Genomic DNA, 14,273 nt, shown 5'->3' on the forward strand with positions numbered 1-14,273 from the left:
GTGCAATATACTCAAAAAGAAAGATGTTCTGCAGATGTGAAAAACGTCTTTATCTTTCCATCAGTATCTACGGATTATATGAACACAATATGGCTTGAAGTAAAAACTAAACTGTGCCTTCAAGACTGGTTCTCACAGGTAACATCAAGACTTTCATGCGCACCAACATCTGGGGAACTGAACTTGCTTCATCTGGCTCTACGTGCTTTATGTGCATTTTACTGTAGATATGTGATTTTAACTCTGAACTGTACATTAAATAGTTAATACACACTTAACTATGCGTAACGTAGTCAGTCTCAAGTCAAACTGTCACTTTACTCACAAAACGTTGTTTTGTAATCTCATGTATCCGCTTCTCAGCAACCGCCTTCTTTAAAGACACTTAAATGTATCAAAATTCACAATAAGGGTATCTACTGATGTATTAATGTTTTATAACACATTAAAATGTATTAAACCACAGACCTTATTTGAGGAAATGCTGACTCATGTTCAGTTTTTAGTAGTCATTCCTTCAGCACTCTATAATCCTGATGAAGCAGCAGAAACCTGAACTTTTATTGTTTATTTAGACACATTTTTTGAAGTTATTGCGAAAAAACAAATTGTATTTGAAAGCAAGTTTTTAAGGGCTTTAAAGAAAGCCTGGTGTTCAGTAAAGCTCACAAAATTACACCAAGAAGCGTTTGAGATCCAGTCTACTGGATTCTTGTTTTTCTTTTACTATTTACAACAAAATTATTCCCAAAATTCAGGAGTAGTTGAGATGACTTACAAAAAGCAAACGCGTGTTTATGTCCACTCTACTTAATACTGAATCTTATTGGCTGAAATATACACAAAAAGACCGACCAACCAAAAGATACTTGTGGAGTGCAGAATCCATTCTTCATTCAAAATAAAGCAGTGCGTCTGAAATGTCCTGTCATCGGGAGATAAGGAAGTACCGAGAGCAAATGCCTTGTTTTTATCATCATAACTTAATACACACACACGAAATCCTGAGCCGATTAAATGCTTTGAGTCACATGAAATCATTCACGAGGAGAGTTTCTGTACCAAATGAAGCGGTGCTACCTTTAAACAAATGCAAAAACAAATGGGCAGACATTCCATCATTAATAAATACATGCATCCATTATCTCGGTTACATCATCAGCAAAATGAAAATAAATCCTTTCCCTATCAAACACAACTCCATTATGTAATGTGTAGCGCTCGTAACAATCTGGAGTAAAATAACACTGCAAGCTCTTAATGTTAATATCATAAGTAACCAGGATGGAAACGGCTAATGGTGCAAAAACAATCATAAGAAAACAGATTATCAGTGGATTACCGGGATTCTTTCATCTCTAATTTAACAATTACAAAAGCATTTCAATGAAGCTAAAAGACTGTAATTATGATACAAATGATGTTAAAAAAAGAGTAACGTGTCACTAATGGCCCACTAGTCATTAACATATATATATGAATGTATATTGATAACTGGCTATAATCCAGCTGTCAGTGTTCACCACATTTAATATTCGCATACTAAACATATTCAAATAAAAGTTACAAAGTGCACAAAAGACAAATACAAAAGGGAAAATGAAAAAGCCTGAGAAAAAAGGAAATCACAACTTAGCTTCTCGTGCTATTACACAATCTTGTAAAAGGAAGCGGGACAAAGAGTTGTATTGTTGGCGAGTGAAACATCAGAACTGAAGTGAAATGACAACAGTGTAATTTACAGGTCTGTAATTAGCTAATCTCCTGGAAATAAGTATGTAATTGGGTACTAATAACTGGGAAAACATTATTCACTTCCAATTACTAATCTTAATGTTTTTTAGTCAGTGCAAAGCAGACCAACTGAACATGCTAAATGTTTAGTTTCTGTACAGAAACAGTTTCCAATAGTAGGTGAATCATTTATCAATATGTACTTGAACTTAAATGGAGTAAGTCTGTCAAAGAAAGACATTTGTACAGTGCTAGTTTTATCCAGAAAGTCATTTTGAAATCACAGACTTGTATTATAAAGTGATACAACAAATCATATAATCCTAAAAATGTAATATTGATTTAAGCCTTTAAAATGTTCAAATTAATTTAATTTAGCTTTGAAATAGCGACATTAGCTGCCCCAGGAATCTGTGGTCTCTAGCTAACTTATTACATGACAGATGCACCAGCACCAGTATCAGCACCAGTATCAGCACCAGTATCAGCACCAGCACTAGTACCAGTACCAGTACCAGCACCAGCGTATATTGTGGCTAATAAAGAACAAACTGTGGTACATTAATGCCGAAGATATGCTTTAGATCAGTGAGAAACAGTGTAACCATTATACACACATATCTCAATTATTTAATAACTATATTTAAATGATCCTCATCAAAAAAAAGTTTTTATAATTTGTGTTTATGTTAACGGAGCAATTAATGGGGCGTCTTGTTGACAACTGTTTCCACAGGTATGAGATGTATTTAATGCAACACATAGTGCTAATTACCTGGGAGATGTATTAAGAACCAAATCAAACACGCTCGCAGCTTAAAAACAAACTAAGACGTTGCAGAGCCAACAGGACTTTGTTCCACACGGAGACACAACAGAATGAGATGCAGGGGAGTGTTTGAAAAAACAACACTGAGGGATTTGCCTTGTTGAGACCGGTCCTAATGACCCAACCGAGAGGAGGAGGAGGAGGAGGATTGATTCTGGCGGCTGAGGTTCAGCGAGGGGCCGTTTAGCATTTAGGGTGGGCAGAAGTCAGCAAAGTACGGGTGCTGCAAGGCCTCTTCTGCAGAGATCCTCTGGACAGGATTACACTTTAACAGGTTCTGGGTGAGATCAAAGGAAAACATTTCAATAAGTGAAACGCAACATCAAGTGTCTTGCAAGAAAATGTGTATTTCACCAAAAAACTGGGTAGTAACTTTAAGGTACTTAATTATTTGCCCAAAAGAAATGTTTTATCAACCACAGATGTAAAAAATGGTTTTGATATTTGAATAAAAGTAGACGAGTTGAACGTACCTGGAGTAGATCCCGTCCTGTGCTACTTAGTTTGGGAACCACATTCACCAGCGAGGTGGTGGCGGGATACATGGGATATGGCTGCAGGGAGAAAGAGAAGCAGCACATGGTAGCTCGGTAACACTTGGAGTACACTCACTAAATGAACTGTGGGAATAAGTTACCTTGTAATCGGGGAGTTTCGTCATTGACTGCCACTGTTCCTCGGTTGGTGTACCCAACAATGTACCGAGTGGTTAAAGAAAAACCTTCTTCCGACCTGTTTAGACTTACTGTTTGTCAATGATTCATCACAGAGTCGATCAATCGTTGTGCCTGAACACAGCCTCTGTGGTGTCAGACTGACACAAGGTGTGGAGATGTTCAGGGGAAAAAAGGATATCTGAAGATTCGTTTCAACTGGTCGTCCACGTCGTTCCCGGGGAATAAAGGCCTTCCAGCGTTAGCCAGCTCTGAATGGGACATGGAATCACGATTATCACTTCATAAATGGTTTGGTTTAGTCATAAAAACAACCTACAGATAACTCACTTTTAATTTATACAGTTGAAACATGAAAGGATAAAAAAATACTACAAATTTAAATCATTTCCATAGTGGGTCCTGGCCTGCCCCATTATACATTTAAATATATATATATATATATATATATGCACGGTTTAACCACAGTGCCCTATACCTAAATTGATAATTTATGATTATATTATTAGTATTAACAGTATGCTCCTCACTATAGCTAACAGAACAAAGTTAGGGAGACAAGAATAGAGTAACGTACATCCTTATTAATGTCGACGACTACAAACAAACCTGCAAATATGCATCCAGCAGACCACATGTCGATAGAGGTAGAGTAAAGCTTCGCACCAAATAGCACATCAGGAGGCCGGTACCACAAAGTCACCACCTACGTCCAATCACAGAGCGGAGTGGAAGAATTAGACCAGAATCACACCAATTATCACAGCCCAACCGGACGGAAACGTTCAGGCGTTCAGTGTAATGACCGTTCCTTCTCTGGGTGGTATTTTGTACCGACACTGATTCCACAAAGAGATAGATTTGGCCGCACCGTGCCTAAAACTAAATGGTGTGCTTGTTTCAGCGATCTGGTTTCCATTACCCCATCGAGACAACTTTAACAAACTGCTGCTTTGTCAGGTGTTTTAGAGACATTTTCCCAAGTTAATACGAAAATGCGTTTGGTGAAGTGCACCGACGGAGTAAAAATGGATAAAATAAAAATGACAGAGAAGTTTTATTTCCCAGAGAGAGACTGTGTGGGCTGACTGAGGTACCTGCGTTTCAGCTTGAAAAGTTTAAAAGTTCAATTCAGTACCGACGCCATCGATGCAACCATCTGCTACAGAACCACTACGAACTTTCTATGAGTCATTTTTACCGGGAAAAATAAAGAGTAATGTAAACAGAGACGTGCACTCAGCTGCTAAGTCATTTAAAAAACGCCACATATTGAGTCACCAGCATTTGCGGTGGTGATTTTTAAACTAAGAAAAACTGATTTTTCATTCATCTAGGAGAATACTTTATGGAGTAGAACTTCAAAGTAATTATAGGGAACTGTGCATATTTCCTTTAGATAAAACTGCATAAAGAGACTTGCTGCTGTACTGAATAATACCTCTGCTACTGCTTCACTTGCCAGAGGAAGAGACTTTAGAAAAATGAAGAACACTGATGAACTCTACTCAGAACTATTTGACTTGGCGGGCAAATATAATGCCGATAGATTAAACAAAACACCGTCATCTTAAGAACTTCAGTCCCTGTATTGAATTCACGCTGCATGTGCTGCATTAAGTATATCCATGTAGTGAGAGACAGCTGTAGGATTCATTCATTTCTTCTTGCTGAACCTGAGCTCAGAGTCTGAGAAATGAAAAGACCTTTTAAAATGACCTTACTTCAAATTCTCAATGCTTGAAACTGGGCTCCCCTCTAGCTTTTCTGTTTATTACATTTTCAGATCAGTAGTAGTCACCCTGGGTCAAGGGCCCCCTCATGGGACCGGCGCGCTGGGCCCTTAGGTCAGCCAACCAAATCCACTCAGCCTACGTGAGGCTCGCCTGTCATTTCTCTGATAGCATCAGCAACAGCACAAAATAAAAATAAAACACAAACACACACCACTTAAACCACATGCTGCGGTGTGTTTGACTCTCTCCCATCACTAATTAGTGGCTTAACTTCAGCACCTCGGTGGCTGTCAGCATTTTAACAGAACGTTGTAGAAAACGCCAGATCTCTGCTCTTGTTGCTGCAGTTTGCTAGTTAGATGTTCCAAATTTTGATGTTACTTTTTACAGTGGAATACATGTGAGGTCATGTTTTCCAGCGCGAAGACAAAGCCTGAAAGCTCTTGATTTATTGATGAGATATTGATTGGAAACTAACTCGTTAGTGTTTCACTTTACTGTAGCATCTATATTTTAAGAAATGAGAGATCAAACTTTTTTTGTTTTTAGTCTTATAATCAAATCATTTTGGATTGGCACTCAAAATGCATCTGCGTCTACACATTTCTAGTTATAGTTTGTATGTTGAACAACTCTCTTATTGGAAAAACAGGAATTAGGATTATATTTATAGGGAGACGCAATTAAATACTCTACATGCGTGTGGTTTTGTATAATAAAATAAAGATAATTTTTAACGTTTGCTACACAGACATGACACAACTTCTTTGAAAGCCAAGTTTAAAGCGCAACAATCTCTACATATACTATCACCCAATTTAAAATCCCTCAATGACGGGCATCATGTTCAGAAATCAGTCTCTGGCTTGGTTTCTCTTTAGATATTGAATATTCCCCAAAAAAATCAATGCAATTTCCCGCAGGTTTCACATTTTAAGATGGAAGAAGTCAGTTATTGGCGTCTGGTGTGTTAATGAAGTACAACCTACCTCTGCTGAGTAACACCTCACAGGAATGCCAAAGGCGCGAGCCAACCCAAAGTCAGCCAGCTTCAACTCCCCATTCTATATAGAGACACAAAAATGATCACATATTCACATATGATATGAACACAGACTGATGAACTACAGCGCATCTGATTTGGCTTTATATTTAACACAAACACTCACTCTGTTGATGAGCAGATTCTGCGGCTTCAGATCTCTATGAAGAACGTTTCGACTGTGACAGAAAGCGAGGCCTTTCAGCAGCTGGTACATGAACGACTGCGTCAGAGAGAGAGAAAAGAAAAAAAACAATCTTTAAGCAGTTAATTCCACCTTTCGCAAGATGCTAGTGACATACCGATGACAATCAGAGGGCCAAAGACGATGCTATCTACAAACCAAGCTGTATGCATTTAAGCAGGCACATGCTGGCCTTGGTTAAACTCTCTCCGTGGACTATCTATCGCTCACCTTCACAGTTTCAGGATCTAGATCCCCATTGCAGCTGTCGAAATACTTCTTCAAATCCTGCAGTTGATAAGAGACACACGTTAGCCTTGGAAGATGCACGCTTAACACATACATCGTTAACATGCATGGGATGACTGTCTCACCTGATCACAATATTCAAACACCAAGGTTAACTTCTTGTCACTGTGCAAAACATCATGTAGTCTGGAGGAGACAGAGCAGCTTTAAGTTGATGGTTGTTGACATCAGGGTGAAATGCAAACTGCTCAGCATTTTAATTAATCTGACAAATCAGTGAAACAATAACGTCATCTGTCACTCCCACATAACAACAAGTTATATTCAGCAGACTGACCTGACAATGTTTTTATGCTTTAGTTCCTTCAGAAGGCAGATTTCTCTCAGAGCAGAACTTGGCACCCCCTGTAGAAATGGCACCCAGTGGGATTAGCACTAGCCTGCTATCAACTAAATGAATATTAAAAAAATGTCTGAAAACATAACGTTACCTCGTCGTCGTCGTCCAACCGGACACGTTTCAAAGCCACAATTTCGTGGGTTTCTCTGTTTTTAGCCTTGAAAACTGTCCCGTAAGTTCCTACGGAGCAGATCAGTTGATGTATTGATGAATGGCATAGCAACGTCAAGCGGTGCTAACGCTAATTAGCCACCTAGCTAGCTAGGCTACATAGCTAGCGTGAATATCGTAAAAGTTGGCGGACAAAAAACCTCTGACATATGTCGTCTCTACCGCATAACGTTACTATTGTAAAGTAAAAACCGCACCCATGATTAAAAACGGAATTAGTTACCGTAGGCACAAAGCTATCAATCTAGCTAACGTTAGCTAGCACTGCATCTAACATGAATACTTGGTTAGCAAACCAGACTGGCTATATTAACTTTATTAAAAAGCATATTCAACTTACCCTCTCCAATTTTTTCAAGCTTTTCGTATTTCTGCATGGTTGGCCAGTGAAGCCAGCCTTGGACAAGCTAGCAAACCAATGACTGATTAAATCCCCAGATTGGGGTTAATAATGTTATGATAGCTAGCGTTAGCTCCAAGCTATCTGCTATTTGCTGATCCTGGGTCGGTCTGCAGCCAAGCTTGGTGTTGTTTGTTGGTCATCTAGAGGCCAAGAGATGAACTGCATCACTCTCGAAAACCAGACCAAAGACTCCAAAACATTAATGGATGCAGCAATATCTTTGGAGCAGAAGCAGTTTTCTGTTTGTGCCTAATTTTATGGCAGACTTTGGTAGTAAAGGGAAGGCAAGATGACTGTATACCGAGGGTAAACTAGTTCATACTTCATAATTTACAAGGACCACAAACTAAAAAACCTTCAATTTGATCCACATACTGCAGGCAAAGATAACAGCTATGATGGATGTGTATTCTTGAAATATGTGATACCTTAAATGTGTCTCCCGACCTTAAATTGTTCGTTTGTTATCTAATTTTAAACTGTAAATGATTCTGATAGGAAGCTGTCAGGCCAATGCTGTATGCTAGTATACTTTAAATGATTAATTACAGACTTTTCAGACTAGCTTTTCTCTTGTTCCATTCCAGCAAATGACAACATTACAATTAATGAATAGTGATGGCTAATAATTAACAGCAAGCAAGACTTTGTGTCAGCACACAATAACAATAAAATAATGCAACACATCAAAAAGGGACATTAAAGTCAAACTACACTCAAATTATTCTGGGCATCAAACATTGTTGAATGGTGGCTGTACATGTTTTTGTTTTTTTGCAGCAGTTGCCATAACAGATTTCATTCATCACAACAAGAAATGACACGATCCACAAAGCATGTACTGCTCATTATTTATGTTCAGTGTTTAGTTTCAAAACAGACATTTTCTGTATAATGATCCATAAAAAAAGGACAAATATAGTGTACCCTCATGAAAACAGAGTTTATTTATTTTTTCTACCACAATATAATTGTTCCTTCTATACATGACAAGAGAAAACAGTATTATGGAAATCAATTCAAGTGTAGGTACTGTACAGTAGCGTAGTTTGTAAATCATCACAGTATGATCCAGTTGGTCCACTTTTACATACTTAAATTCAAGAGTTTCTCGTAAAACTAGACAGAGAGCTGGTAGATTTAAATTACATGTTTTACATAATCTATCTCGTTAGGCAAGCCTTTGCTATGAATTTCATTTCAAATGAAATTCCATTACTCAGAGTAGATCGACAGTAAACAATTTTGGTGTGTTCATTTCTGCCCCTCGGTTCTTTGCCTGCGAATCAGATCAGAGTACATTCCTCCTTTGCTCAGCAGTTCCAAGTGAGTCCCAGCCTTAAAAGACAAGATTGAGCTGTTAGATATAATTAAAACGTATATTACACACTCAGTACATTGAGATGGAAGCAACCAATATATACGTATAAATGACTGAACCTGGAATGGAGTGAATTCTCTCCAGTGCCTCTTTAAACTTACAAGGTAGTCCAATAAATTAGCCGAGACATTTAATGGGAGATAAGAGCACCTCCATTTCTCAGAATTCTCTGCCTCCTCACCTCCACAACGCGGCCATTGCTCATGACACAGATGAGGTCAGCCCCCTGAATGGTGCTCAGCCGGTGGGCGATGATAAGCACAGTGCGACCTCTTGTTGCCCTGTCCAGAGCCTCCTGCACCACCCGCTCTGATTCTCCGTCCAGGGCGCTGGTGGCTTCATCCAGCACCAGGATGCAGGGGTTCTTGATCAAGGCGCGGGCGATAGCGATGCGCTGCTTCTGGCCACCTGATAACGTCGCACCTCGCTCACCTGGGGTTTAGAAATCGAGAGCTTAGCATTTCAAATGGCACACGAATGTTAATATTTGTAAATGCCTAAAAGAGTGCACGTACCAACCACAGTGTTATAGCCATCTGGGAAACCTGTGATGAAGCCGTGCGCGTTGGCTTGCTTGGCTGCGCTAATGACCTCAGCGTCTGTGGCCTCGGGTTTCCCAAAGCGGATGTTGTCCACGATAGATGAGCCAAACAAAACCGGCTCCTGCAAAGATACAGGGTGGAAGATCGGACTGCTACCAATGTGTATATTTAATTGTCTTATTAAAAAGGCAATTCGTTAATCATTTTGTAAACAATCTTTTACCTGGTTGATAAATCCAATGACTTGTCCCCTGAGCCAGGACAGATCAAGTGTTCGAATGTCGAGTCCGTCCAGCATGACGACGCCGCTGGTCGGGTCATAGAATCGCTCCAGCAGGGATGCCACAGTGGACTTTCCTACAATGTATTGGATTATTTATTCATAGGCTCACCAGTGCATTGTTTACGTTTCTCACATTTGCAATCATTAACTAAGAAATGACCTCCTCCAGATTCTCCAACAATGGCAACAGTTTTACAAGTTGGCAGCGTTAAGTTGAACTTCTTCAGGATCTGTTGGCCAGGTCTTGTTGGATAGCTATAAATATACAAAAAATAAATAAATAAAACTATAGTATCCTCTGATATATATAATGCCTTAAATTGTTTTAAGATGAGGTTCCAACCTGAATGAAATGTCCATAAAATCCACCCTTCCTGTCAGAGAATCGTACGGGATGCGTCTTCCGCCAGACAGAGGAATAGTAGGCACCAAAGATAGATATTCAAAGACCCGGGCCCCGGAGCTTAATCCTCTCACCATCTGTCGAAAAAGTTAGAGATTGAGAGCTTGATTTCTGACAAAATTATATTTCAGATGCTACATTTTCAGATAACGCATGCTCTATACATAAATATGATTTTTACTCACCTGTCCAAAAAGGATAGAGATGCTGGCCAATGACCTGAGCACAGAGAGAATACAGGAGTTTAACTCTAACATCAGCTACATTCAAACTGATATGTTTAATTGTAAATGGTAATAAAGAGCAATCGTTGCGTGTTTTACCTTTGAACAGTCTGGGAGGCAACCAGGAAAGACATGAGGTCTCCAGGCGACATTTCATTGGTAGAAATTAAAGTCCCTCCGGCAAAAATAGTTCCGAGGACAATGCCTGTATTAACAGCACACAACCATTACTATACAATAGATATTGAGAGACAGAGTACCAATCTGCTCAACATTGTGTTTATCCCTTAATGTAGTCATAATACACTCACAGTTTAGGGCAACGTTTGACAGTCCTTGGAAAACTGCAATTCCAGAACCAAGATTTTCATTCAGTTCACATGATTTGTCAACTTCATATGAATATAACCTGGAGAGAAAAAGACAAACATATTATCTCTGGCATACAGTACAGTATACTGTGTATCGACAAGTACTATACATCAAAATATACTCTCACTTACTGGAGCTCCCGCTCCTCCATCGCAAACGCTTTCACTGTCCGCACATTGCCGAGGGCCTCGTCTGCCACTCCTGTTGCTTTTGACACCTTAAATTAATCACAGACAAAGTCAAGACGAGACACAGTCAGACAGCAAGTTAAACCTAATTTGTAAATTGCAAAATAATATCAATTAAACTGTCTCTCAGATGTTACAGGTATTAAGTACAGTACAGACACTGTGTAATAACATACTTAAGCTATATGAAAGTAGTGCAAAGATTGATGCCGGTTTTCTTCCAGCATCCAGAAGGAAACATCTTTCTGTTACTTCTGACTATTGCTTACTTTGAGGGTCAATATAAATGCAAATATCTCACAACACAATCAGAGGAGGAGTCAAGAAGAAGTTGGAAAGAAACTTGGCGTCTTAGTATTTGTGGGCAGTACAGTACAGTATGCCTGCCGCTTTCGTGAAGAAGGTCTGTTCTACTCGCTCATATCTACGGCTTTTAAAAAAAAATTCTGTTCTGATATCGCAGCCTCATGTGACATGGCAATGACACTTAAACTGTGTACAAGACATCGCAGTCCTAACAAAGATTTGGAGCAAAATGATAACACGACAATTGGTTATCACCTGTTCTTGAGCCAAACGGGATAGTTTGCGGAGGAATGAGCCAATGAGAGCTCCTCCGCCCACCAGACAAGGGAGGACGACTACCGTCAAACCTGTAAGTTTAGGGGAGATGATATAGAGAGAGACCAAACATCCAAATGTCTGTGTAATACTCCGCAGACCCTGCAAATATGCAAAAAGACAAAACATAGGAATTACAAGACTAAAACTAAAGCATTTTACAATTATTTTAAGATACAAATATAGAGCTTTATACCTGAGAGATCACCAGTTTAAAGGATGACTTGAACTCCTGAATGTCAGCAGTCAAACGATTCACCAGCTGCCCAGTTTTATTGGCATCAAAGAAAGCCACATCTTGCCTGAGACAGACACGATAACACCGACAATGTTAACAAAGCTTGTTAGACTTCAAATGTGAGCTTAATAGTTCTCCCCTAGCGTAAACACGACAGCATCCCGTCTGGCGATCACTGCTTTTACTGTATCCATGCTGTCTTTTGCTCCAACATTGAGGAGCACGTACCTCAGTAAGGATGCGAAAAGAGTCTTCCTCATGTCGGCTGCCACTCTCTCCCCGACCCTTGACAGCAGGATGATGTAGCCACTCGTCAGCAGGCCCTGCACAAAGGAGGTGAGTAATGACCAGAGCGACACAGAAAAACAGACACTTACACGGTTTCATGCACATTGTTTTCAGAATGAAAGTGAGTGGAACAGAACTTGCTAGTGTCGGGTAATAAGCATCAGAAAAATGAACTCTCTAAAACAATGTGATCTGCAAGCGATAAGTGAAAAGGAAAGTTACTGAATATAATGTAATCCAATACAACGACAAGCCAACTACAGCCCCAAAGGTGATGGTATCGTAGAGTTGAACAGCACTTCTGTGACATAGTTTCAATGAAAAATAGTCTAACAAGCTCCATAAAAGTGGTCGTTATCTTGGAGCGGTTGCATTGGAATGCATTTTATTGTCCAGGTGTTGCTTTTATTGCATCCAACCCCTGGATTTCTTCTGTTAATTAACAGAGGAATTAATGTACAGTTAGTGTCCCCTGTACTACAAGTACAAATTTTAAAAGGTACAGTTAAGACAAATATAACATCTAACTATTATACCAGAAGTATATCTGCAGGAAAACAATGGCAGAAAATAATGTACAGTACTACTTTATCATTATTAAAAGACAATGCCGTGTGCTAGCGTTCTTAGTCCATCATATACAAATTGTACTTTACTTTTATCGAAGCACTGGCATAGTACTGTGCACAGACAGATTTCTTGTGTACTTACTTGGATACCATACAGTCCAAGTAATTTCAGCGCAGGGCCTCTTATCTCGTGGACGTAACTCCCAGTCTGGTCTCTCAGGTAACGTGCCACGACATTCACCAGATTCCCAAGCATCAAGGGGATTTGAATATTCAAGAGAGCCGCACCAAAAGCAAGCTGAAAAGAATAACACGCAATTTTCAGTAATCAGCATAAGTGACGTGTCACTATGTTGAGCATATGTAAAATCATATTTTAGTCTAGAAACGCTGACATTACATTTAAGAGAAGTGACTCCAGCTTACCACGACAGCACCGAGGAGAGCAAACAGCTGAGGTTTGACAAATTCCCACAAGATATGCCATTTGAACTCAGGCACGGGGTTTTTGGCTGTAACTTCCACCAGGATGTTGTTATTCACATCTGCCTCGCAGTGAGCTACATGGCAGAACAGTCGTGCAGAGACAGTGAGCACTGCTGGTGCCAGGATGAACTTCAGGGCCACTCCTGGGGGTCTGGATGTTCGGGTGGTGGACCGGCGGACAGCTCTCTGAGTGAGGCTCCAAATGCGGCCGACAGCATTTCCAGGCTGCTGTGAGGAGCTGTGTGCTGGAGCGCGTGGAGATGTGTACCACCTGGATATGAAAAATAATATGAATACAATTAGGCATTCAATAACATATCATGAAAGTATTGCAAAGCTAATGAAACAAAGACTAGACGATTTGAAGGCTTTAAGAGATTAGATTGGTTTGCAACTCGCAATTTATGTCATTATCAATCAATCTGATGTTTAATCGTTTCTCCATCTTTGGACATTGGAATTGCAACTCAGGCAACGTGAACAGATTACAGAGGTCAATAGCTCTTCTTGGAAACGACTTCTTATCGTAGCGTTAAATGGTAATAATACATTGTTTGTATTGCACTTTTTAAAACAGATGTGACAAAGTGTTAAAAACAGATGCATGAAGAAAAAGTATTAAAGCAGAACATACAATAACAGTATGGTAGTAAAAAAGGAAAGTGATAAAAACAAGGTCATGTTTAGTCAATCTTACACTCTGGACTTAAAGAAAATGTAAATGTTTTTTGACTGCTGAAGAAACAAATCATATATGAAAATGGAGGTTGAATAATTTCCTGTTTTTGACAACAAAGTCAAACACACACGTGCATCGCACTGTACCCATTATGTACACCTGAACATTAGAGGAGACCAGCTGTGCATGACAACATGCTAGTCAGTGTGCAGTCTGTGGTGTTGATTAACTAACATGGCTCATGTATAGCAGGTACAGGTCAGCTGTCATTAGCTGCACTAGTCACCGGTCACGTAACAACCCTACCGTGAAAGTTTCCAAACGTCTGCTGTCTTTTTGCCTCGCTGGTGTAACGACAATGACCGCACCGGAGCAGTGATGCTCGCCCTACAGCACAGTAGCTGGAACATGTTTTGTATAGTATATTTAAATGATAACCAGCTCGTTATGGTTCAATAGTCGTTAAGCTCTACAGTAATCCACAGGCACCATGGAGGCTGCCATGTTGACACTGACCCAGAATGCAGTTCTCCGGCTGTAGATGACTTAATTTTTATTGTAAATAATTGTTTGTGAC

The 14,273-nt window shown here is 39.7% G+C and overlaps 2 protein-coding genes across 2 annotated transcripts; both read right to left on the reverse strand.

The window, feature by feature from the left end:
- Positions 1-553: 553 nt before the first annotated feature.
- Positions 554-7,551, reverse strand: cdk5 (cyclin dependent kinase 5). The gene is made up of 12 exons (XM_076098004.1): positions 7,360-7,551; positions 6,940-7,028; positions 6,786-6,853; positions 6,574-6,634; positions 6,431-6,487; positions 6,143-6,238; positions 5,963-6,037; positions 3,847-3,943; positions 3,417-3,488; positions 3,201-3,259; positions 3,037-3,117; positions 554-2,840 (listed from the first exon to the last, which is right to left on the reverse strand). Exons 1-12 carry the CDS (start codon positions 7,394-7,396, stop codon positions 2,754-2,756), a joined length of 879 nt encoding a protein of 292 aa, XP_075954119.1. The 5' UTR covers positions 7,397-7,551; the 3' UTR covers positions 554-2,753.
- Positions 7,552-8,341: 790 nt separating this feature from the next.
- On the reverse strand, positions 8,342-14,194 carry abcb8 (ATP-binding cassette, sub-family B (MDR/TAP), member 8). Its single transcript, XM_076097702.1, has 16 exons — positions 14,003-14,194; positions 12,958-13,288; positions 12,674-12,829; positions 11,903-11,997; positions 11,633-11,738; positions 11,377-11,538; positions 10,759-10,844; positions 10,567-10,664; positions 10,355-10,460; positions 10,217-10,250; positions 9,972-10,108; positions 9,789-9,883; positions 9,569-9,702; positions 9,319-9,466; positions 8,985-9,235; positions 8,342-8,760 (listed from the first exon to the last, which is right to left on the reverse strand). Exons 1-16 carry the CDS (start codon positions 14,104-14,106, stop codon positions 8,677-8,679), a joined length of 2,127 nt encoding a protein of 708 aa, XP_075953817.1. The 5' UTR covers positions 14,107-14,194; the 3' UTR covers positions 8,342-8,676.
- Positions 14,195-14,273: the final 79 nt, after the last annotated feature.

Source organism: Anarhichas minor, unplaced genomic scaffold (genome assembly GCF_050575085.1).
Source record: "Anarhichas minor isolate MPS153535 unplaced genomic scaffold, ASM5057508v1 ptg000024l, whole genome shotgun sequence".
Taxonomy (NCBI): Eukaryota; Metazoa; Chordata; class Actinopteri; order Perciformes; family Anarhichadidae; genus Anarhichas; species Anarhichas minor.

Excerpts from the sequence above, each read along its gene's own strand:
- cdk5 (XM_076098004.1), bottom strand. The coding sequence starts at position 7,396 with ATGCAGAAATACGAAAAGCTTGAAAAAATTGGAGAGG. Across the intron at positions 6,635-6,785 it reads AAGCATAAAAACATTGTCAG|ACTACATGATGTTTTGCACA; the intron begins GTCAGTCTGCTG and ends TGTCTCCTCCAG. Across the intron at positions 2,841-3,036 it reads CAGGACGGGATCTACTCCAG|AACCTGTTAAAGTGTAATCC; the intron begins GTACGTTCAACT and ends GATCTCACCCAG.
- abcb8 (XM_076097702.1), bottom strand. The coding sequence starts at position 14,106 with ATGTTCCAGCTACTGTGCTGTAGGGCGAGCATCACTGCTCCGGTGCGG. Across the intron at positions 11,739-11,902 it reads CTTTTCGCATCCTTACTGAG|GCAAGATGTGGCTTTCTTTG; the intron begins GTACGTGCTCCT and ends TGTCTGTCTCAG. Across the intron at positions 10,109-10,216 it reads TCTCTATCCTTTTTGGACAG|ATGGTGAGAGGATTAAGCTC; the intron begins GTGAGTAAAAAT and ends CTTTTTCGACAG.